The sequence below is a fragment of the Rhinatrema bivittatum genome, chromosome 1 (genome assembly GCF_901001135.1).
Source record: "Rhinatrema bivittatum chromosome 1, aRhiBiv1.1, whole genome shotgun sequence".
Lineage (NCBI taxonomy): Eukaryota > Metazoa > Chordata > Amphibia > Gymnophiona > Rhinatrematidae > Rhinatrema > Rhinatrema bivittatum.
The window spans coordinates 421654178-421676963 of record NC_042615.1 but is presented as its reverse complement, the minus strand read 5'-3'; the positions used below and the strand labels follow the sequence as shown (position 1 = coordinate 421676963).

Sequence of the window (22786 nt, the reverse complement as noted above, 5' to 3'; positions counted from 1 at the left end):
TCCGCTACAAGACCTATCCAACATACACAAAACCCTACACACCAATAATATGCACTTCCTCAATGGCTCACTACACTTCCAAACCTCCAATAGACCTACCAGAACACACTACAAGGCTACCCTACACTCTCCCCCCTCTAAGCTTACCCATCTCACCGCCACTAAAGAGCATGCTCTATCCATCACAGGACCCACAATCTGGAACTCGATGCCCACTGAGCTATGACAAGAACTCTGCCCAAAAAAATTCAAACAAAAACTGAAGATCCCTCCCCCCTCCTTCCACCTCTCGACAGTTCCCTCGCCTCTTCCCCCTTCTGCCCTCTAAACAACTTGCCTCTACTACAGGCCCCTGTATTCCTCATCCTCCCCCTATTTTGCATTACCTTTTAGATCCTCTTTCTATCTTTCCTTTGGTATACCCTTGAATCACACTTTATTTTTTCCTTAAGCAAGTTATTACTTTATTTACCTCTTCACCCTCTCTTTTTTCCCTTTCCTTCCCACCTCTGACCTCCCCTACTCCTTAAGAAACTTTTAGGAATATATCTCTATACCTCGCTCTATTCCTCCCCCATACCCCCCATACCCCCTGATTTTAGAATTTTACTTTGAAGTCAAATTGTTCATGCATCAAAGTTAAAATGTTATGTTTCGAAGTTAACTTGCACTTTTATCTACTCCCCCCCCATTGCCTCCCTCCCCTTTATGTTTTTGAAGTTATAACATTCCTTGTAAAGCTTTTCCGCTGCATTTACTGGTTTATGTAAACCGATATGATGTTCCCAACGAATGTCAGTCTAGAAAAATCTTAAATAAATTAAAAAAAAATAATAATAATGAGAATATATTTATAGAAAGGCCGGAAGCCACATATAATATTAACCCAGTTAAAAATGCCATGGGGGAAAGGCAGTTTGGGGGTCCCTGATCTTAAAAGTTATAATATGGCTGCGAAGTCATGTAGGAGATTGGCTCCAAGGAGCTACATATTATATAGATGAAGATTTTGATTCTGGAATGGTGTTCCCTCTTTCTAAACCATATGTAACTCACCTTCAGGCCGATACAGTATTGGACGCGCGTTTTCCCTTACCCCTTATTCAGTAAGGGGCGGAAAACGCACGTCCAACCCGTGGCACCTAATAGCGCCCTCAACATGCAAATGCATGTTGATGGCCCTATTAGGTATGCCCGCGCGATTCAGTAATTAAAATGTGCAGCCAAGCCGCACATTTTACTTTCAGAAATTAGCGCCTACCCAAAGGTAGGCGCTAGTTTCTGCCGGCACCAGGAAAGTGCACAGAAAAGCAGTAAAAACTGCTTTTCTGTGCACCCTCCGACTTAATATCATGACGATATTAAGTCAGAGGTCCCGAAGGGTAGAAAAAGTAAAGAAAAATTTTTTTAAATGGGCCAGTGGCTGTCTGGCCGAAAACAGGACGCTCAATTTTGCCGGCGTCTGGTTTCCGAGCCCGTGGCTGTCAGCGGGCTTGAGAACAGACGCCGGCAAAATTGAGCGTCGGCTGTCAAACCCGCTGACAGCCGCCGCTCCGGGCTAAAAGGAGGCGCTATGGACGTGCTAGTGTTCCTAGCACCTCATTTTGCCTGTTTCTACCGCAAAACCTAATTTGAATACTGAATCGTGCGCCCCGGCAAGTGGCCGGTGCGTGCGCCGGGAGAGCGGGCGTTCGTCCGCTCTCCCGCGGACTTTACTGAATCGGCCTGCTTGTTAATAGTCAGCCACCTGATAGTTTACGACATCACTGTCTGATTGAACTGTTATATCAATTTTGGGTAAATTACATCTGAATAAGGTTAGATCACTTTTTTTTACCTTTGGTAGGTAACAAAGCATTTATTCCAAGAATGGAGGGGGGTCATTTTGTGGAAAGGCAAGCTCATGGACTACTGGTGGTAGGTCAATTAGTGAATGAGCATGGGAAGATCCTTTCTTTTAATGAGCTAAGTATAACTTTTGATTTAACAGAAAGGGACTATTTTTTATTTTTACAAGCACATCACTTGCAAGTTCTCTGATCCCTTCAGAATTCACCAAAGAACACTGGAAATTATTACAGGATTTGTTTGACATAGAGTATGTCTCCCAGGATTTTCTATCTTTCTTTCACAAATTATTGACTTGCATTGAACTCGAATGGGTTCCTCTAAAGCTGAAACAAATTGGGAGAAGGAGTTAGATGTGGTTCTTCTCACAAAACAATTGAAGACATGCTTTGCAGGAATACCCAAACTGACAAGTAGCATACAAAATGCGAGAAACACAATTAAAAAAAATTTTTGTTGTTTTTTTTGCAATTTACTGTTTATTAAATTTTTTAATATATACAAAAATAGTAAACATTATACAGTGCGTAGATTAATAAAGCAAAGTTGACAAATAAATTTTCCATACAATATGGAATTACATCATAGACTCGGATCTACTGTTTCAAGGAATCCTGAGGGGATCTTATAAAGGTGGTCTTAGAAGAAAAAATTTAACATTTATTTTCTAATTAATGGTACGTCACATGAATGTAGCAAGACTCTTTTAATCTGCAACGATGTACACCAGGACACTAGGGGTTAGCTGGTTCTAAAAACTTTTGCAATTGAATGGGTTCAAGAAAAATATACTTTGCATTCTGGTGTCTTATAATGCATTTACTGGGATACCTAAGGCTAAAACTAGCCCCCCTTGCCACTTCTTCGGTCCTGAAAGACAAGAACTTCTTTCGCCTTTCTTGGTTTATGCGAGAGATATCTAGATAAATCCAGATATTTTTCCCATAATATGATTCTGTCCGATTCTGCATAAACCTCTTCATGATCATATCTCTGTCAGTAGCAAAAGTACAGGAAAAAAATGTCATTCTTTTTTTAACTTCAGATTCCAGCGATAGTTCCAGGATTTGAGTCAAGTTCAGTTGATTATCTTCCTCTTGAGCCATATTTTCTTTAAATTTTCCTCCTTTTTCTGACAAATAATAAACTCTGGAAATCACAGGAAGCCCTTCCATTGGTATTTTTAATATTTTTATCATATAATCTTTGAGCATTTCATACGCAGAAATCTCTCTAATAAAGGGAAAATGTAATGCTCGCAAATTCAGGTATTTTGTTTGATTTTCAATATTTTCTAATTTTTTCACGTTAATGTCTTCCACTCTTAATATCTCTGTTTGAATTGTCTCCATTTTCTCCATACATAGCTCCATCTGTTGAATCTTAGTAGTTTGCATATTCATATCTTTTTCAATACTTAAGAACCTGTTATTTGATTCAAGTGTTATCTTGGTCAAATTCAATATGGCACTTTCAAGACCTTTCATAGCATGCCACAAGGATTCCATAGTTATAATCTTAGGCATTTCCATCAGTACAAACATTTCCAATACTAATTTCTGAGCCAGATTTTCCCCTCTTGCCGTACTCCCTCTCACCACTTCCGATAGCTTTCTTTTCCACTTCTTCACTGCTCTTGGGTAAGTCGCTCAATTTAAGTTTATTTAATTCAGCGATAGTCTCAGAAAAGGAACACAGTCCTTGAGGACTTACCTCAGCAATCGCAGCGTGATGTGGGACCGGGGATGGGGGGGTTCATCGGAGTGCCGGGACTTAACATGATCTCGTCGGCCAGCAAGGCTGACATCTGCCCTATGTCGGCAATTGCTGCAGCCTCCTCCATCGGCTTTTCTCTTGTTACCTCGGTAGCGAAAAAGATTCAATCCTCGTTTGACCATCCTCAGAGACCGGCGATGATGAGGCGATGATTTCTCTGAGCTTGGCCTTTCTCTTAGAGTGGGCATCGTTTAAAGAAATAAATTTCAAAGAAGTCGGGGAGAGAGCGATTTCGCCAACCGTTTCACGCGGCGGCCATCTTAGATCCCCTCTGCCCACAATTAAAATTTTTAAATTGGGCTTTTATTTCACATAGACAGGCTTTTTTAGCTCATATAGCAACAACTTGATTTATGAATTAAATGTCTTATTGGGATAGGGAATTTTGGACATTCTTTCTGATCTTGCTCTAAGATATAGATAGAGGGGTAGATTTTATAAATTTGCGCACATGCATACTTTTGTTCGCGCACCAGGCGCGAACAAGAGTACACGGGATTTCAATAGATACGCGCATAGCCACGCGTATCCATTAAAATCCGGGGTTGGCATGCGCAAGGCTGCCCAAGATCGGCAGCCTGCGCGCGCCAAGCCGTGCAGCCTGCCTCCATTCCCTCCGAGGCCAGAACCATGCCCGCGGCGCTGCCCCCGATGACATGCCGGTCGTGACACGCCCCCGACACGCCCCCCAGGAAAGCTCCGGGACATATGCGCGTCCTGGGGCTTTGCACGCGCCGGAAGCCTATGCAAGATAGGCTTGGCGCGCGAAGGGGGGGTTGGGGTAGGTTTTCGGGGGTTACGCACATAGGGACGGATTTTAAAAGGCCCACGCGAGCCAGCTGCTGGCGCGCGTAAAGCCCCGGGACGCGCTTAAGTCCCGGGGCTTTTGAAAAGGGGCGGGAGGGGGCGTGTCCGGGGGGCATTCCCGAAACGACGCGGCGTGATGCCGGCCCGGGGGCGTGGTCGAGGCCTCTGGACCAGCCCCCGTGACCGGAGGATGGAGCGGGGCTGCCGGCGATGCGCGCAAATTTACGCGCTCGCGTATTTTTTTTAAATCTGCCCCTTAACGTACGCACGTATCCCTCTGAAAATCTACCCCATAGTATTTATTTGTATGGAAAACATTTTGTCTCAACCATTGACTTTTGACGCACTAGTTGTTCTATTTACATACCTCGATAATATGTATGGATTTGGAAAGTGTTGTTCTTAGCGAGAATAACTATACTGTATTTTTGGAGACAGCCACCTGTTCCACCTGTTACCTTTTTGAAAAATAAAATTTGTCATTTGCTCATAATAGAACAGACGTCTTGCTCGGGTTCTCATCCTAAGAAAGAGAAGCTGATTCTAGATATTTGACTTCCTTAAGTTTTACATATATCTAACAAAGCCCGCAGTCAGATTCTTAATGACTTTTCCTAGTACAATCTGCAGTGTGTTCTGCTTCAGTGATATGATATATGAAATAGGAATTGGATAATAAGCGTACACAGTAGATGGTGGTAGGGTGAGATGCAATGACTTAAGATTGAAGTCAATATATTACAATTTTGATAGGAAAGAACTGTATTACTAAGATGAACTATAATGTTTGATTTGTTATTGGGACATATATCAGTGATTATTGTTGTGCCCATTGGTCGCAGACGGCTGCGACCTTTGCTGCTCACCTCGTTTTGCTCTGCAGCTCCGGTTCTTTCGAAGTTAGCCACCTCTGCCTCTGCACGCCAACCTCCCTGGCATTCCCGGGACGCATGGGCGATCCTGGTCGCCATCTTGAATCTGATGTGACCTAAGGCACCCACGCCTGCCTCCTTCTTAAAACACATCATGGCGGGAACCTGGGGGGCGTCCCTTCCACATGACATCCCTGCCTACGTGTATATAACCCTATCGGACCTTCCTACCTACGAGTTAGCAAGGGATTCCATTTTGCTCAATTCTGCCTCAGAGACGCTTTGCTTCGCTGTTCCAGCATTCTAGTCTAAGTGCCTCAGGTACCTGCTTCTCAGGGGCCTTTCTGCACTCAGGGTTATCCGCTCCTCGGAGAGCCTTCTCTGCGAGTCTCTCTGCCTACTACCTAGTGAGTACTTGTCGCTACCTCTACTGACGGACCTTCCAGTGCTCCCATGTCTCGGGTCTCCACTGTGAGTATGATAGTAGCTTCGCTACCTCTCTCCAGAAGTTATTACAAGATCTGCTCATCTAACCTCCTCGCCTCTTGCTGTGTGGACCCTCGGGTTACTCCGTGCTGTGGACCATCACTGGATCCACGCTGCCTTGTGCCTGCCTTCAATACCATCTTCCGGCCTACCCTGTGCTGCGGGCTACTACCAGAGATACGCTGCACAAGAATCTACAGGAAGAAGTATTCCCCGGGTTACTCCGCTCTGCGGACCACTACCGGAGAATCCATCTAAGAGCTTCTCTACTCTGGACTGTGTTTATCAACCCGCTCCTTGGGCTACATACATGCTGTACAATAAAACTCTATTGCTTTTCGTATCCATCACTGCTGAGACCCTGCCTGTCATGGTGAGTCCCCACAGGGCTCCTCCCTGTGGGTGGAGTCAGCTCTCACCATGACCCAAGGGCCCACTAACAAGCTCAAAGCGTAACAATTATGGGGAGGGGAAAATGTAGGGGTAGAAGAGGGGAGGGGATTAGGGAATGATAATTGGTAACTAGTCTATTGCCTGTATAATTACATACATTGGGGTGAAACTGTTATAAGTGAATTCTATAGTAATGTGTGTGGCATGCGTAAGACCCATGGCATGCCACACAAATGTTTGAATATGGCTTTTCAATACAAAAGTTTATATATAAAAACTAAACAATGAAATATGAAAATGCCAAAAATATAATCAAGTATTTTTCTCTTACATGAACCAGTCTTCGGAGCCATTTCACAAGAATACATTTTTCTCGCAGACTTTCCAAGTCACCTCTCTAGAATCCAAGTAAGTTCAGTTGATTTGGATCACAGAAATCAAAAGGGCACTCTCAGGCCTGCTACAGTTTGGATTTACAGATATTCCAATAGTATTTTGTGCTCTCTCTTTGGTTATGCATTAGACTTCTTATGTAACCTTCTTTTAATGAAAATTTGAAGGTTATTGGGTCTCTGGCATATCACAGTAGCAGATTTTTTTCCAGCTCTGGTGCAGCAGCAGTGATCTGCAAAGTCACCCATCTGCCAACCAGACATGATTTCCAGAGTAGTGTGTGCTGCCTGCCCAGATATATAACAGAACTGTTGCCAAAACCGGTCTGCTGCTCATCCATGAAGGCATCAATGATGAGCAGACTGGAAAAACACTACGTGGCACTGATAATATCCCTTCAGTTTAGGAGTAAAGTTATGGCAAAGGGACAGACTCATCCTCATCCTGTATTTGAATGTTTGGTTGAATGGATGATATTGACAAGACACTGGGATGTTTATTTGTTTGTGATCAAGTTGTGATATTGTAAGAAGAAAGTTTGACAAGTAAAGACAGAATACATCATTTAAGAAAGGGATAGAGTCTATCTTTACTCATACGCTCACCAGCCTACTGAGGAGAACTTTAAACTGAGTTCATCACAGGATGGGAGCAAAAGCCAACAGGCAAGAAGGACACATAATAATCAAAAGGAAGTTTGGGGAATAGGGAGTTATATGGAAAGTCCTGTATTAGCAGGTGGAAACACCTGAACAGTGGTAAACTGGAACTCATTTAAAATATCGTATGGAAGTTAGAAAAGTGAAGTTAGGAAATAAGAGAGGGGGTAGAAAAAACATTTGGAAAGTTACCTGCGGAAATGTTGGTAATCTAACAAAATGATTACTCTAGACGCACCATGGTGGAAGAGGACATTAATGTGATTGCAATCACTCAATTATGATTCAATGATAATCATGACTGGGAGGTGGATATTCCTTACACATAAAGGAAACTATTTTTTATTTCAATCCTTTATTCATACTCATCTTATACAAAGTATTTTCCCATATGTGTAAAACAATACACCACCAAATTTGCTAAAACCTCCCTAAATATCCCCCAATACACATTCACACACATCTTTCATACCATATTAAAATTTATACTCAATACCCAAAAATATAGGATCCTACTAGTTTCGCTCTCTCAGAGCTTTCTCAGTGTTATGCTCAGGCTTGTGAACCCTTGGGCCGACGGGAGAATGGAATACCTTAGGAGGAAGATCCGTAGGTTCTCCCATCGGGTGGCGAGGCAGGAACAGAAGACGTGACCAGCTGACCCTCGGCACTGGAGACAGAGTCGACTGTGGAGGCAGACGAAGAGTCGTAATGTCGAAGAAAGGAGGTGTGTCTTCGCCACTGCAAGTCCGCGGTCCCCTCAGGAGGAGCCCGTAGGAACCCGGACCGCTGAGACTTAGGTGGACCTTTGAGAGGTCAAGAAGTTCGGTGCAAGGGCTGACTGGAGCTTCACTCCTGGAAGCCCGCGGTCCCCCCGGGAGGAGCCCGTAGGGACCCGGGCCGCTGGGACTTAGGCGGGCCCTTGGAGACGACAGTCAAGAAGAGGTCCGAGATCAAGTGCCAGAGGGTCGTCGCTTACCAGTCCAAGGTCACACACCGAGGGATCACCACTTGCCAGTCCGAAGTCACACACCAGAGAATCACTGCTTGCCAATCCGAAGTCAATACCAGGAATCACCGCTAGCCGATCCGAAGTCAATACCAGGAACACCAAGATGAAACAGGAACAAGGATCCAAAGCACAAGAACTCACCAAAGCAAGCAGACCTGACTAACCACGGAAGTTGCCAAGTCAACGAATGAGCAGAGGAAGCATCCTTTTACACTTCCTCTGCTCTGGCTCATAGGAAACAGGTGAGTCTAGTTAAAGGGATCAGGTCCCTTTAAATCTGAGAAGGGGCGCAGCCTTGCACCTAAGGATGGCGGCGGCCATCTTTGATTTCCCCCGCGGAGGAAACACCGCTGGACGCCGCGAGGGAAGAGCAGGGACGGCTCTCCACCCGGCGACCAGCACAAGGGTCCATATCGGAGTGAGGGATGTCTGATCCGGGGCTTCTCCCGGAACTCCCACAGCGGGTTGCCACCACAGGCATGGTAGGGGGCTGCGCCCGCGGCTGTCCACGGGCGTGGAACACAACACTCAGGGGTTATTACAGGTATTCCAATACAGTGCTTACAGCTTCAGAGTCACCTTATTATTAACAATGCTTTCTCTCTCCACCAAATTCTTACAAATGTTCGAAAATTGTATTCAGTACTTTGATGTCATATTGTACATTTTCTGATATTGCCCATATCACTCTAGTTCTTCTTATCTTGGGACTTCACTAATGCTGTCAAGTGCTTCACCATGTAATCTTCCCGGGTTATAATAATGTTATTCTTCTTATCTCCAAACCATACTGGTTTTCTTCCCAATATTTTCTACAAAAAATAATAAAATAATATCCTTCCCATTTCTCCACCCTCCCCCAATGTAAATATATATAATTTTACCTACTTGATCTCCCTTTTTACCAAACCTTCCCTATTTTCGGTTACTTCTCAAACTGTCATTCATTTCAACATGTCAGTAGCTCCTCTGGATCCTATTTATAATTAAATCAATTTTTAATACAATATTCTATTCCTTTCTCCAACATGTATTTAATATTTCTCCTGCCAGATAATCATAAATTATATGATAATTACCTGTGCATTATATTCTTTTTCAAATTCTCCCGAGCCAATGCTTAAAAATACTGTCATTGTTTTCCTTTTAAATCACACTGAAACCCAAAGCCAAATATAAGAGCCATGTCATAATATATCCCTTCTCACAAAATATTTTTTACCCCAACTTATCAAACTTATAAATTCTCTCAAGACTGCATAACACCCGACTCTCCATTTCCCAAACCTAAGTTGATAACGCCACGAATGCATATTCTAATACCCATCCCCAGCCATCCATTTTACAACCGCAACATCCTTTTCTCCTATCATACGTTTACACCCCCACTGATCTTAATATATCCTATTGTTTCTCTCTCCAACTAGCATATTCACATAATGGGGAAGATTTTAAGAGAAGCATGCACGGGGTACATTTGTGTGTATTACCCAGCGCGCACAAATGTACACCTGATTTTCTAACATGTGTGCGCTGCCGCGCGCATGTTATAAAATCCAGGGTCGGTGCACGCAAGGGGGTGCACACTTGTGCATCTTGTGCCCGCCGAGCCCTAGGGGAGGCCCGATGGCTTTCCCCATTCCCTTCAAGGCCGCTCCAAAATCAGAGTGGCCTCGGAGGGAACTTTTCTTCCGCTCCTCCCACCTTCCCCTCCCTTCCCCTATCTTGTTAAACTTTTTACGCTGCCTCTGTCAGGTGTATCTTGCGCGTACCGGGTGCGCTATCCCCCGGCACAGCTGCTGTGCCAGAGGCCTAGGTCCCGCCCCTGGCCCACCCCCGGATCAGCACCACGCCATGACCCCGCCCCCTTCCCGTCCCTTTTTCAAAGTCCCGGGGCTTGCGTGCACCGCCAAGCCTATGCAAAATAGGCTCGGCACGCGTAGGGGCAGGTTTTCGGGGTTACACACGTAAGTTATGCACATAAACCTTTGAAAATCTACCGCAATATATTCCCACACTCCTATCTACCAACCCCGTTTTTTATATTAATTTAAATCTAAAACGGAAGTCTAGACAAATTATCATATGCTGTCCTCATTTACTCTTACTATCTCACGTGATAATTCTTTCGGATATCTCCAAAAAATTTACACTCACCAGTTTCTCTTCATTTTGTTTCACCAACAAACTAGACTCGCCAGCTTCTCTTCACGACTCTGATAGAGTTTCTACCACGCCGCGCATGTGTGTTGTAATCTCTCCATTCCGCCCTACTATATATCAAGCTTTATCTCTTAACCTGCCTCACTTCCTGTGATGTCTCGTATTGTCAAGCCACACCTCCCTAAATCACAAAACCCCTGATACTCTGTCTCAATTCTCAAAATATCCTTAAAGTTCTTATAATTGAATATCGGATCTTCCCATCACTTCTTTCCCTATTATATATACTACTAATGTATTTCACAACATTACCTATCACTCTATTACACAGATCTTACAATCACTTCTCTCCCTATTGTATCTGCTACTGGTATCTTTCACAGCATTGCCTGCCACTCTATTTCACGATTAAGACCTTTGGAGACCTATGTGTCCTACTCATAAATAAATCTCTGCTCCCTAATCAACAGTTTTTTAGTGGTGTTACCTCCTCGCTTGTTAATTTCCTGATATAATACTACAAATCTCAAATCCTGTTCTGTGTGGGACATTTGTGTCCAGGTTGTACCAGCGGTGCCTGTTCTTTTTTTGTTCTAATGCAACTCAAATGCTCCCTAAACCTCACACTCACCATTCTTTTTGTATGTCCTATGTATATATGGCCACATGGGCATGTTATGGTGTACACTACCTGTGTGCTTTTACAATTATAATTGGAAAAGGAAATAATACAACTTATTATTTATACATAGGCCTTACAAACGACTCCAGGCTTTTTATTTATTAATTAAAATAAAAGGTTACCTTCCACGGTACATGGTCTTCCTTCAGAAAAACCCTGGACAGCAATAAAAGCTTACTGAACTGCAGCAAATATTTGTGTCAGGCATGTGAGAAAGAGACCACTATGACATTCCAAAGTAGATGAAAAAGTAAAAGCAAAAAAAAAAAGTAGAATTTAATAAATAGAAAATGACAGAGAAGGAAGAAGACAGGTGGCAGGCAAGAAAGGATAGTAATAAATGGAGTTTTCTCTGAGGAGGATTGTACTAGTGGTGTGGCTCAGAGATTGGTCCTTGGACTGGATCTTTACTACATTTTTATGCATGACATAATGGAAGGATTTTCGGGGAAAGGTTTGTCTTTTTGCCAGTGATACCAAAATCTGTAACAGGGTGGACAGCCAGAAAGGAGTGGAAATCATGAGGAGGGATTTAGCAAAGCTCGAGGAATGGTCTAAGGTCTGGCAGCTAAAATTTAATGCTAAAAAATGCAGAGTAATGCATTTAATATGCAAAAATCCAAGAGAAAGGTATATTCTTCTAAGCTCAAAGGAAGAGCAGGATTTTGGGGTGAGTGTATCTGATGATCTTAACGTGTCCAAACAATGGATAAAGCGACAATAAACGCCAGAAAGATGCTTGGCTGTATAGGAAGAGGAATGGTCAGCAGAAAAAGGGAGGTGATATTGATTCTGTTTAGGTCCCTAGTGAGATCTCACTTGTTCTTCTAGGACAAGCAGGATGGTAGTCCTCACAGATGGGTGTCATCATCAGATGGAGCCCAGCACGGAAAATTTTGTCAAAGTTACACCATACCGGTGCCGGAGCCTGTGCCTTCTCTGTTGGTGCCCCTGCTAGGGCATCTGGACATCCTCCTCGATGTTCTTCCAATGCAACTGGTGCCTGGGGGACCCTTGGTTCCCCTGTGGTCACTGATGCCCTCTTTGGGAGCGATTCTCATTATTGGGTCTGAAGAGGAGGAAGATATGCTACAGCCACTGGCACCCTTGGGTCCTTTGGTCCCACAGCCATAGTTCCTTGAGCCCGTGCCTGGGGCATTGGGAAGCTCCCTTCTATCAGTGCCTTTGCTGACCTCAAGGCCCCCGATGCCCTCGATGCCCAAGCTGAGTAGCTTTGACAGGGCTCGCCCAAGCAGGCCCCCTGGGGACCTCAGCGAGGAGGAGGGCCCCTATGACCCCTGGGAAGATGATACTTCGGACTCCTCTTCTGAGGACTCCAGTGACCTCCTCTGAGTCTTTGCCACTGGATGAGAGACTCAAGTCTCCGCCAGAGGACCTCTCCTTTGCAGGTTTGTCCGGGCCATGGCTAAAGCCATTCCCTTCCAACTCCTCTCAGAGGAGGACGCTCAACACAAGATGCTGGAAGTTCTCCAGGTTTTCAATGCGCCAAAGGAGATGGTGGCTGTCCCAGTCCATGAGATCTTCAAGAAACTTCTCCTGAGGATTTGGGAACATCTGATGTCAGTTCCTCCAGTCAATAGGAAGGCGGACGCCATCTATTTGGTTTAACAGGCATCGGGATTTGAGAGGTGCCACCTCTCTCACCAATCGGCGGTGGTGTAGTCTGCTCTCAAAAAAGCCAAGTGCTCCTGCACCCATGCCTCCACCCCTCCAGGCCAAGATCACAGGGAGCTGGATGCCTTCAGTAGGAAGGTGTTTCAAGGCGCTATGCTTATCGCCCGCATCGCCTCCTACCGATTGTATATGACCCAATACAATCAGAACTTGTGGAAACAGATCCAGGAACTGGCGGAGCGCCTGCCAGAGCAGCTGCAGGAGGCGTTATCTGCTGTAGTACAACAGTGTCTGGAGGAGGGAAAACACGAGGTAAGATCCACCTACAATGTTTTTGAAACAGTGGCTACAGTGGCTGCAGTGGGCTGGCTCTGGGCTTCAGACTTTTGCCTGGAGGTACAGGAGCAGCTAGCTGATCTGCCCTCTACAGGAAAGAATCTCTTCAGGGACAAGGTCAATTGAAGGATCCTCATGAGTCCCTTCAACAGGTATCAGATGGTGCTTCTGATCTGCCATTCTCCATCAGTGAGGCCTATCGACAAAGCTTGAGAAAATCCTTCTATTGGCAAAGGAAATATTACCCTTCCACCTCCCAGACGCGGACTCCCTGAGCTGGTTCCAAGGGTTATTCTTGCCAGCCGCGCGCACCCAGGCCCCAGCCAGATCCCCAGCCAGACCCCACCACGGGGTTTTGACTGGGGGTGAAGGAGCTTGAGTCATTTCACCAGACCCCTGGCAGTATGCTCCCCTGTAGGAGGCAGGCTGCTTCACTTCGCCCACCGCTGGCCGCACATCACGTCAGACCGGTGAGTTCTCGCAATCATTCGCTAGCGGTATCGACTGAATTTCAGGCTTATCCCTGTGGACTTTCTCCCATGTCTATCATGGGGTTTGACTGCTCCACTGGAAATACTTCAGACAGAGCTCTCCACCCTTCTAATGGCAGAGCGGTGGAACCCACTACCCTCCACCAACAGGGCTGAGGGTTCTATTCAAAGTATTTCCTGATACCAAAGAGAACTGGGGGATTTATGCCCTATTCTCAGTCTCAGAGCCTTGAATAAATTCCTTCAGAGGGAAAAGTTCAAAATGGTCTCTCTGGGAACCCTGATCCCACTCCTCAGAAGAGGAGACTGGCTTTGCTCCTTCAATCTCAAGGATGCCTATACCCACACTGCAATCTTCCCAAACCACAGGAAGTATATTTGCTTTGTGCTGGGGCAGGCTCCTTACCAATATCAAGTATTACCATTTGGTTTGGCCTCAGCCCCTTGGGTCTTCACCAACTGCCTGGCAGGGGTGGAAGCATACCTCAGAAGTCAGGGGGTACATGTTTTCCCCTACTTGGATGAATGGCTGGTCAAAAGCGCCTCTCAGCAGGGAGTGCGGCGCGCCCTGAATCTGACCATGCGAGTCCTGCAATCTCGGGGTTTGTCATTAACTATCCAGAGTTGCACCTCTGCCCATCTCTCTGTCTGGACTTTATAGGAGCCAGACTGGATACAAGTCAGGCCAAAGCGTTCTAGCCCCACAATCGGGCTCTTGCCCTGTCCTCACTAGCGCGGTGCACAGCAGTCAGCAGGTTCCTGCTTGCCTGCTGCTTCATCTGTTGGGCCACATGGCTACCTCTGTCCATGTCACTCCGTTAGCCCCCCTTTGTGTGCACTAAGCGCAATGGACTTTGCAGGTCTCCCTGTCCTGATGGGAGAGCTTCTCCAATCTGGAACAGGGGATCCCGTTTCAGGCTGCCCCATCTCAGGTAGTTCTTACCACCGATGCCTCCACCCACGGGTGGGAGGCCCATGTGGACAACCTCCACACGCAGGGAGCATGGACAGCTCAGGAATCTCTTTGCCAGATAAACTTCCTGGAGCTTCGAGTGATTCAGTACGCTCTTTGGGCATTTCGAGACCACTTGTCCCCAAAGCAGTCCTTATTCAGAAAGACAATCGGGTAGCAATGTGGTACATCAACAAGCAAGAAGGAATGGGGTCGTTCCTTCTCTATTAAGAGGCAGTGCATATTTGGTCTTGGGCTCTGGCGCAGGGAATGTCCCTCCAAGCAATCTATCTAGCTGGATCACTGAACATGTGGTGGACTACCTGAGCCATGCATTTCAACCGCATGAGTGGTCCCTGGATCCGGCAGTGGCAGCCCGGATTTTCCACCACTGGGGAACTCCGGGTGTGGATCTCCATGCCTCCCCTTGCAACTGCAAGGTGAGCAATTTCTATTCCCTGTTCAGGACAAATGGACTTCCAGCGATGGATGCCTTTGCCCGTCATTGGAGCACAGTTTTCCTGTATGCATATCCTCCTCTTCCGCTAATCATGAGGATTCTCTTAATAGTAGCAAGACCGGGGGGACCATGATCCTCATGGCCCCATACTGGCCCAGGCAAGTTTGTTTCCCACTCCTCTAAGACCTGTCAATCAGAGATCCTATCAGTCTGGGGACTGCGCCTGATCTGATAACGCAGGATCAGGGCATGCTGCGCCATCTGAACCTCCGGACATTAGCCTTAATGGCCTGGAGGTTCAGCACCTAGTCATTTAGTCCCTGGACCTGTCTGATGACATGTCTCAGGTGCTGGTTGCTTCCAGAAAGTCTTCCACAAAGACGTCTTACTGATTGAAGTGGAGGAGATTTTCTCTTAGGTGCAAGGGACATGGCTTAGACCCATTCACGTGCCTCATTCCGAGGTTCTTGGACTATTTGTGGCATCTCTCCGAGGCTAGGCTTAAAACCAGCTCAGTCAGGGTTCATCTGAGTACCATCAGTGCTTACCATCAAGGTGTCGCTGGCATGCCCATCTCTGTTCAGCCCATAGTAGGTCACTTTATGCGGGGCCTGCTTCAATTGAAGCCTAACACCCCAACACCCCCCGGCCTCCTGTTGTGTCCTGGGACCTCAACATTGTCTTGGCACGGCTTATGTGTCCTCCTTTTGAGCCTGTGCGCTTCTGCAATCTGAAGTTTCTCACTTGGAAAGTTCTATTCCTGGTAGCGATCACCTCAGCTCGCAGGATTAATGACCTTCAGGCCTTAGTTATGTACCCGCCCTACATGAAATTCTTTCATGATCGGATGGTCCTCTGTACTTTAACCCAAGTTCCTGCCCAAGGTAGCGACCAATTTCCACCTCAGTCAGTCCATTGTTCTGCCTACCAATTTTCTCAGTGGAAGGGAGTGGACAGTGGAGTGCCTCAGGGATCTGTATTGGGACCCTTACTGTTCAATATATTTATAAATGATCTGGAAAGAAATACGACGAGTGAGATAATCAAATTTGCAGATGACACAAAATTGTGCAGAGTAGTTAAATCACAAGCAGATTGTGATAAATTGCAGGAAGACCTTGTGAGACTGGAAAATTGGGCATCCAAATGGCAGATGAAATTTAATGTGGAAAAGTGCAAGGTGATGCATATAGGGAAAAATAACCCATGCTATAATTACACGATGTTGGGTTCCATATTAGGTGCTACAACCCAAGAAAGAGATCTAGGTGTCATAGTGGATAACACATTGAAATCGTCGGTTCAGTGTGCTGCGGCAGTCAAAAAAGCAAACAGAATGTTGGGAATTATTAGAAAAGGAATGATGAATAAAACGGAAAATGTCATAATGCCTCTGTATCGCTCCATGGTGAGACCGCACCTTGAATACTGTGTACAATTCTGGTCGCCGCATCTCAAAAAAGATATAATTGCGATGGAGAAGGTACAGAGAAGGGCTACCAAAATGATAAGGGGAATGGAACAACTCCCCTATGAGGAAAGACTAAAGAGATTAGGACTTTTCAGCTTGGAGAAGAGACGACTGAGGGGGGATATGATAGAGGTGTTTAAAATCATGAGAGGTCTAGAATGGGTAGATGTGAATCGGTTATTTACTCTTTCAGATAGTAGAAGGACTAGGGGACACTCCATGAAGTTAGCATGGGGCACATTTAAAACTAATCGGAGAAAGTTCTTTTTTACTCAACGCACAATTAAACTCTGGAATTTGTTGCCAGAGAATGTGGTTCATGCAGGTAGTATAGCTGTGTTTAAAAAAGGATTGGATAAGTTCTTGGAGGAGAAGTCCATTACCTGCTATTAGGTTCACTTAGAGAATAGCCACTGCCATTAGCAATGGTTACATGGAATAGACTTAGTTTTTGGGTACTTGCCAGGTTCTTATGGCCTGGATTGGCCACTGTTGGAAACAGGATGCTGGGCTTGATGGACCCTTGGTCTGACCCAGTATGGCATTTTCTTATGTTCTTATGTTCTTCCCAAGGCCTCATTCACACCAGGGCGAATGGGCACTACACACTTTGGATTGCAGGAGGTCCTTAGCCTTCTATTTAGAATGCACAGCAAGCCACAGGCAATCGACTCAGCTCTTCATCTCTTTTGATAAGTATAGATTGGGTGTTGCCTGTGAGCAAACACAAACAGACTTGTCCAATTGGCTAGCAGATTCTATCTCCTTCGGCTATGCCCAAGCGGGCCTTCAGCTGGGAGGCCAGGTCAAAGCTCAGTCTGTAAGGGCTATGGCGGCGTTGATGGCCCACTTATGGGCGGTTCCCGTCGCCGAAATCTGCAGGGTTGCGACGTGGAGTTCTCTGCACACGTTCATGGCCAACTACTGCTTGGACAAGGATGGTCGGCAAGATAGAAGCTTCGGCCAATCTGTCCTTCGCAACCTCTTTGTTATGTTCATGGACCCTTGGGCCAGCTGAGACTGCAGGTGTCATGCTGTGGATACTGTCGCGGGCCCCTCCGGATCTCTCACCAGATGGACGTAGTTCCTTCGCTCACATCTCTGTCAGCCGTCCAGGCATCGTAGCACAGCTGAAACTGCTGATCTCTGCTGCAATCTCAGACACTCTGGCAATTCTTTAAAACAGTTAGGAGCCAACCTTTTGAACTAGGTTTCAATATTGTCTCTGACTGGCCCCCTCCCAGCCAGGTCTTTTTCCAAAGCTCCCACCGAGAGGCAATTTATCAGTTCTTCCCCTCCTCCACAGAGCAAGGATTCAAAAACAAACATAGAACAGTTTATCACAATCCAGGCTTTTCTCCCTTTCTTAGGGTTGTGCAGAAATTGTACTTCTCTATTACCTCTGCACTGAAACCAAAATGTCTGCAGTCAGGCTTCCGACCTAGCACTGACTACCCAGCTTGGGGATCCAGCACAAACTCACCCCTTCTCCCCTAATAGTTGTGCTTTCAGTCCTGTCTCACCTCTATCTCCTGAGGTAATCGGCCTTGTCCTTATTTAAGGTAGGTAGGGAAACCAGGTAAGACAACTGCTGCTTGCCCCACTTACTCCGTCTCCATGTCAGACACAGCTGAATCCTCTGGAGGCATCTCCCAGTCCATCTCCTCCTCCTCCTCAGAGAAACTGCTCTCTGAGTTTTCTTCCTCACTCAGGGACACACCCTCTCCTTCCCACAGCATGGACTCAGCTGAATCTAATTCTCCCAGATTACCTTCAGCATTCACCTCAGCCTCCTTCTGGTCAGGAGCCTTCCACGGCCGCTCTGGAATTCTGGGTATTGTAGTCCATACTGGGCGTCTCAACGCCCCCTGCTGTTTCCCCTTGGTATAGTTGGACCACTGCTTAGTGGGGACTCGCTTAATATCCTGCCGGGATAGGCGTTTGTTGCTCTTCTCCTTACAATACCCACAGTGGGCGTCGCTGCCAGGAGGTGGCGCTGAGGAGAAAGTTTGAAGACAGTTTCACCACTGGAAGCCCGAGGTTCCCCCAGGAGGAGCCCGTAGGGACCCGGTCCTCTTGGTCTTAGGTGGATCCTATGCAACCAAGGATCAGAAGAGCAGCCTGCTGAGGTAATCCAATGATGAGATGGCGCCTAGGAGATCAGGAGAGACTTCACCCTTGGAAGCCCGCGTCCCCCTGGGGGGAGGAGCCCGTGAGGACCCAAGCTTCTGGGGCTTAGGAGAACCCTCCGGGCCGGGATGAACAAGTACCTGCGGCAGTGGGAAGAGATGAAACCGAAGTCCAGGAACAAGCCAAGGTCGGGAGCCAGAAGTCAGATATCGGATGCCAAAACCAGGGACGGAAGCAGGAGCCAGAGTCGAAGAACGAAGCAAGGTCAGGAGCTAGGAATCAGATGTCAGGAACAAGCGGGAAGCAGGAAGCACAACTAGCTACTCCGAAGAGTCAACCTCGTTGCAGGGCACTGGCTAGCTGTGGGTGCCGGGTTTAAATAACCCGGCAGCGTCTGACATCAGCAGGGGAGGTGTCCTCTGTTTTCCACGCTGGCCCCTTTAAATAGAGAGCCCCTGCATGCGTGCACGCCTAGGGTGCAGGGCCAGCAGTGGATCACCGGTGGCGTCTCCCTCGCAGGGGGGAATCCGCAGTAGGCCATGTCTCAGGCCTGGGCGGCCGTGTCTTGGGTTCGGCGGGCCGGAGGTGGCTCCCGCGGACAGAGCAGACCGGGTGGTGAGTGGAGATCCCGGGGCACGACCCGGGATCGCAACACTCTTCCAGGTTTAAACCCAACTTTTCCTACCTGAGGCCCTTAGTTTGGGACCAGGCTGTCCCTTGGTCTTCCCAACCGCATTGCAGTTGTTTCAGTGCAGGTTGATCATATATGTTTCCGGGAACAGCCTATAGCTTGGTATTCATCCATCTGTGAGGACTACCATCCTGCTTGTCCTAGGAGGAAGCAGAGTTGCTTACCTGTAACAGGTGTTCTCCTAGGACAGCAAGATGTTAGTCTTCAGGAAACCCGCCTACCTCCTCGTGGAGTTGGGTTCTCCTAAGTTTTGATATTTTGTTTTTCGCTCATAAATTCTATGTTACAAGACTGAAGGGGGACCCTGCATGGATGCACAGATAGTGGCATGCTGGGCAAATGTTTTCCATGCCAGGTTCCATCTGATGATATCACCCATCTGTGAAGACTAACATCCTGCTGTCCTAGGAGAATACCTGTTACAGGTTAGCAACTCTGCTGAATACTGGAGTTGGTCCAGAAGGTGGCTACTAAAATGATCTGTGATCTTTGTTCTAAAAGCATATGGGGATAGACTTGAAGATCTAAACATGTAAACCCTAGAGGAAAGGCGAGATAGCAGAGATATGATAGAGACATTCAAGTATCTCAAAGGTTTTCATTTACAGAAGGTGATCCCTTTTCAATGGAAAATAGACTCTAGAATGAGGGGTGGAAGGGGCTAGACTCAGGAAATATTTCTTTACAGAGATGGTGGTGGCTGTGTGGAACAGCCTCCCAGTGGAAGTAGTGGAGACAAAACAGTATCAGAAATCAAGAAAGCATGGGATAAATACTGGGGATCGCTAAGGAAGGGCTGAGAATTATAATACTAAATTAATTGTATGGATGTTCAGACTGGATGGGCATATGATCTTTTTCTGCCATCATGTTTTTTTGTTTCTTACCACGGGAGGAAAAAGGCAGGTTCAACGGTTAAACAGGTAAAAGCTCAAATGAGGGAGTATATTGCTCAATCTGTAAAGGTAAGGCTAAAAGTTTTTCTTTAGTGAAAAGAGGAAAACCAAACAGGGAATACACAGAATTAAAAGGGAGGATGGGTTTAGTGAAGAGAGGAATTGGATGAAAGTAGATATCCTGAACAAATATGTCTACTCAGTTTTTACACTAGAAGGAGAGGGTGATAGAGCAGATAGACCAAAGGCAAGGGCAGAATGATTATGGAGCAAACACATCTCCATTTACTGAAGAGGTAGTAATCATTATCCCAGGACAAGCAGGATGCTAGTCCTCACATATGGGTGACGTCAGTAACGGAGCCCTAGTGCGGGAAAACTTCTGTCAAAGTTTCTAGAAACTTTTGACTGGCAGTCTGAGGCTACTGGGCATGCTCAGCATGCCATGATATTCTCTGCCACAGGGGTCTCACTTCAGTCTTCGTTTTTCCGCGCAGCTGGACAACAGCACGGATATCGGAGCCCTCTGAGTTACCTCAGTGTTACAATTCTAGTATATACTTCTCTCCATTTAGGGGTCTCAAAAATTTTTTCTTATATCACCAGCTGGTGAATTATTTCGGTTTTTTCAAAAAAAAAAAAAAAAATGAAATTCAATTTTCTGTCATCGACGGCCGTCGATGTCAAGATGTCCTCAGGATTAAAAAAATGCCCGAATTGTAACCGCACAATGTCGGTTACTGATCCGCATGAAGAGTGCGTTAGATGTCTCGGGGAAAAACACGACATTTCATCGTGTGAGAAATGTCAAGAGATGACGCCAAAAGGCCGTAAGCTCCGCCAGGAGAAGATCCAACAGCTATTCAGCTTACAACTGACTCCTTCTCCAGCTACTTCTTCGAAATCTTCGCCATCTGGAGTATCGAAAAAGGTACTGTTAAAAAAGCGCCGAACTGACGGTTCCGGAGATAAATCCTCCCCTACCCCGTCGACATCGTCGATACGCTCGGCAGTAGACGTCCGGCCTAAACACAAACATCGCCACAGACACGCCCCAACCTCACCGTCGGCACTTGACCGAGGAGAACCGTTACCGAAACGACCTAAACTTACTATACCCTCGGTGCCTGAAGGGCCTACTCCGACGTCACTTCCGCAGCATACGGAGGCACCACCTTCGTCGATGCCACAGGACTTCGCAGCCTACATAAAAGAGGCAGTTTTACAAGCGATTAAGGAACAACTACCGGCACCTCCGCTGATGCCGGTGACATCCCCTTTAACATCGACTTCACCGATGCCGGTACAATCAGTACCGAGGTCTCTTCCATCGATGGTGCCAGCGATTCCGGGACATTTCCCAGTGCCGGGTACTGACCCGATGCCGGGTATTGACCCGATGCCGGGAGCTCTCCCGATGCCGGGACCTGTCTCGATGCCGGGTGCTCTCTCGATGCCGGGCACGAGCCCGATGCCGGCCATTGCCTCGACAACGGAGGCTTACTCGACACCGGCCACCAGATCTATGCCACTCACTACCATGTCGACAACAAACACAGCACCGCAAGGCTCCGTCCGCCTTCCGGATTCGTTCCTCCCTCCAGAGCGAATGACTGCATTCACCTCGATGCCCTCCTCAATGCCTATTTTTTCATCCAGTATACCGTCGATGCTTCCTGCTCGTTTTCATCAGGCATCGCCGTATACACCCACCATGGGTACCGAGCAGTCATTGAGAGACAAGACACCGATGTCAGCGATGACAAAGACAAAATCTATGATGCCGTTTTCCTCTACAGAGGATCCATCATCTGAAGCAAGATTATACTCAATACTTCAGAAAAAATATCAGGATCTCCTGGATTCTTTACCTTCAAACCCGGTAGAAGAGGAGGCTTCTCCACAAGAACCCATTCCAGGACCCTCTGGTGTACCTCCTCCACATCCAGCTAAAAAACAAGGTCCTCATACTCCAGAATATGATTCCTGGAGCGACACACAATCTGACACCTCAGAAACCTTCATGTCTGACCCGTCTCCTCCTCATCCAAGAAAGCAGTCTCCACCAGAAGACCTTACTTTCTCCTCTTTTATCCAAGAGATGGCCGACTCTATTCCATTTAAATTAGAATCTGAGCAGGATCTCCGTCACCAAACTCTTGAGGTGCTACAATTCGTAGATCCCCCCAAGCAAGTCATGGCAATACCTATCCATGATATTCTTCTTCAACTTCAACAAAGAATGTGGGAACATCCTTGCTCTGTTCTTCCCATCAATAAAAGAATGGACTCCACCTATTTAGTCCAACCTGCACCAGGTTTCCAGAAATCCCAACTGCCGCATTCTTCTGTGGTGGTAGAATCAGCACAGAAAAAAGCAAAAAGATCAAGAGTGCACTCCTCTAATCCTCCAGGGAAGGATAATAGGTTCTTGGACACATTTGGAAGAAAGGTTTTTCAAGGTGCAATCCTCAATTCTAGAATTGCAGCCTACCAATTGTACATCACACAGTACCAAAGGAACCTCTGGAAGCAGATGGAGGAGTTCATACCATCCTTGCCCCAAGAATTCAGAGAGCCAGCACAACATCTCATTCAAAAAGCTTTTGAAGCCGGCAAGCATGAAGTAAGAG

At 46.6% G+C, this 22786-nt stretch overlaps 1 protein-coding gene across 1 annotated transcript in view; it reads left to right on the top strand.

Moving 5' to 3' along the window:
• The window catches only part of LOC115080968, a 312075-nt gene that overhangs the window by 237418 nt on the left and 51871 nt on the right, over positions 1 to 22786 (top strand). The window contains exon 10 of the mRNA XM_029585462.1: positions 6523 to 6590. Coding sequence (XP_029441322.1) covers positions 6523 to 6590 — 68 coding nt within the window. The remainder of the gene's footprint in view (positions 1 to 6522; positions 6591 to 22786) is intronic.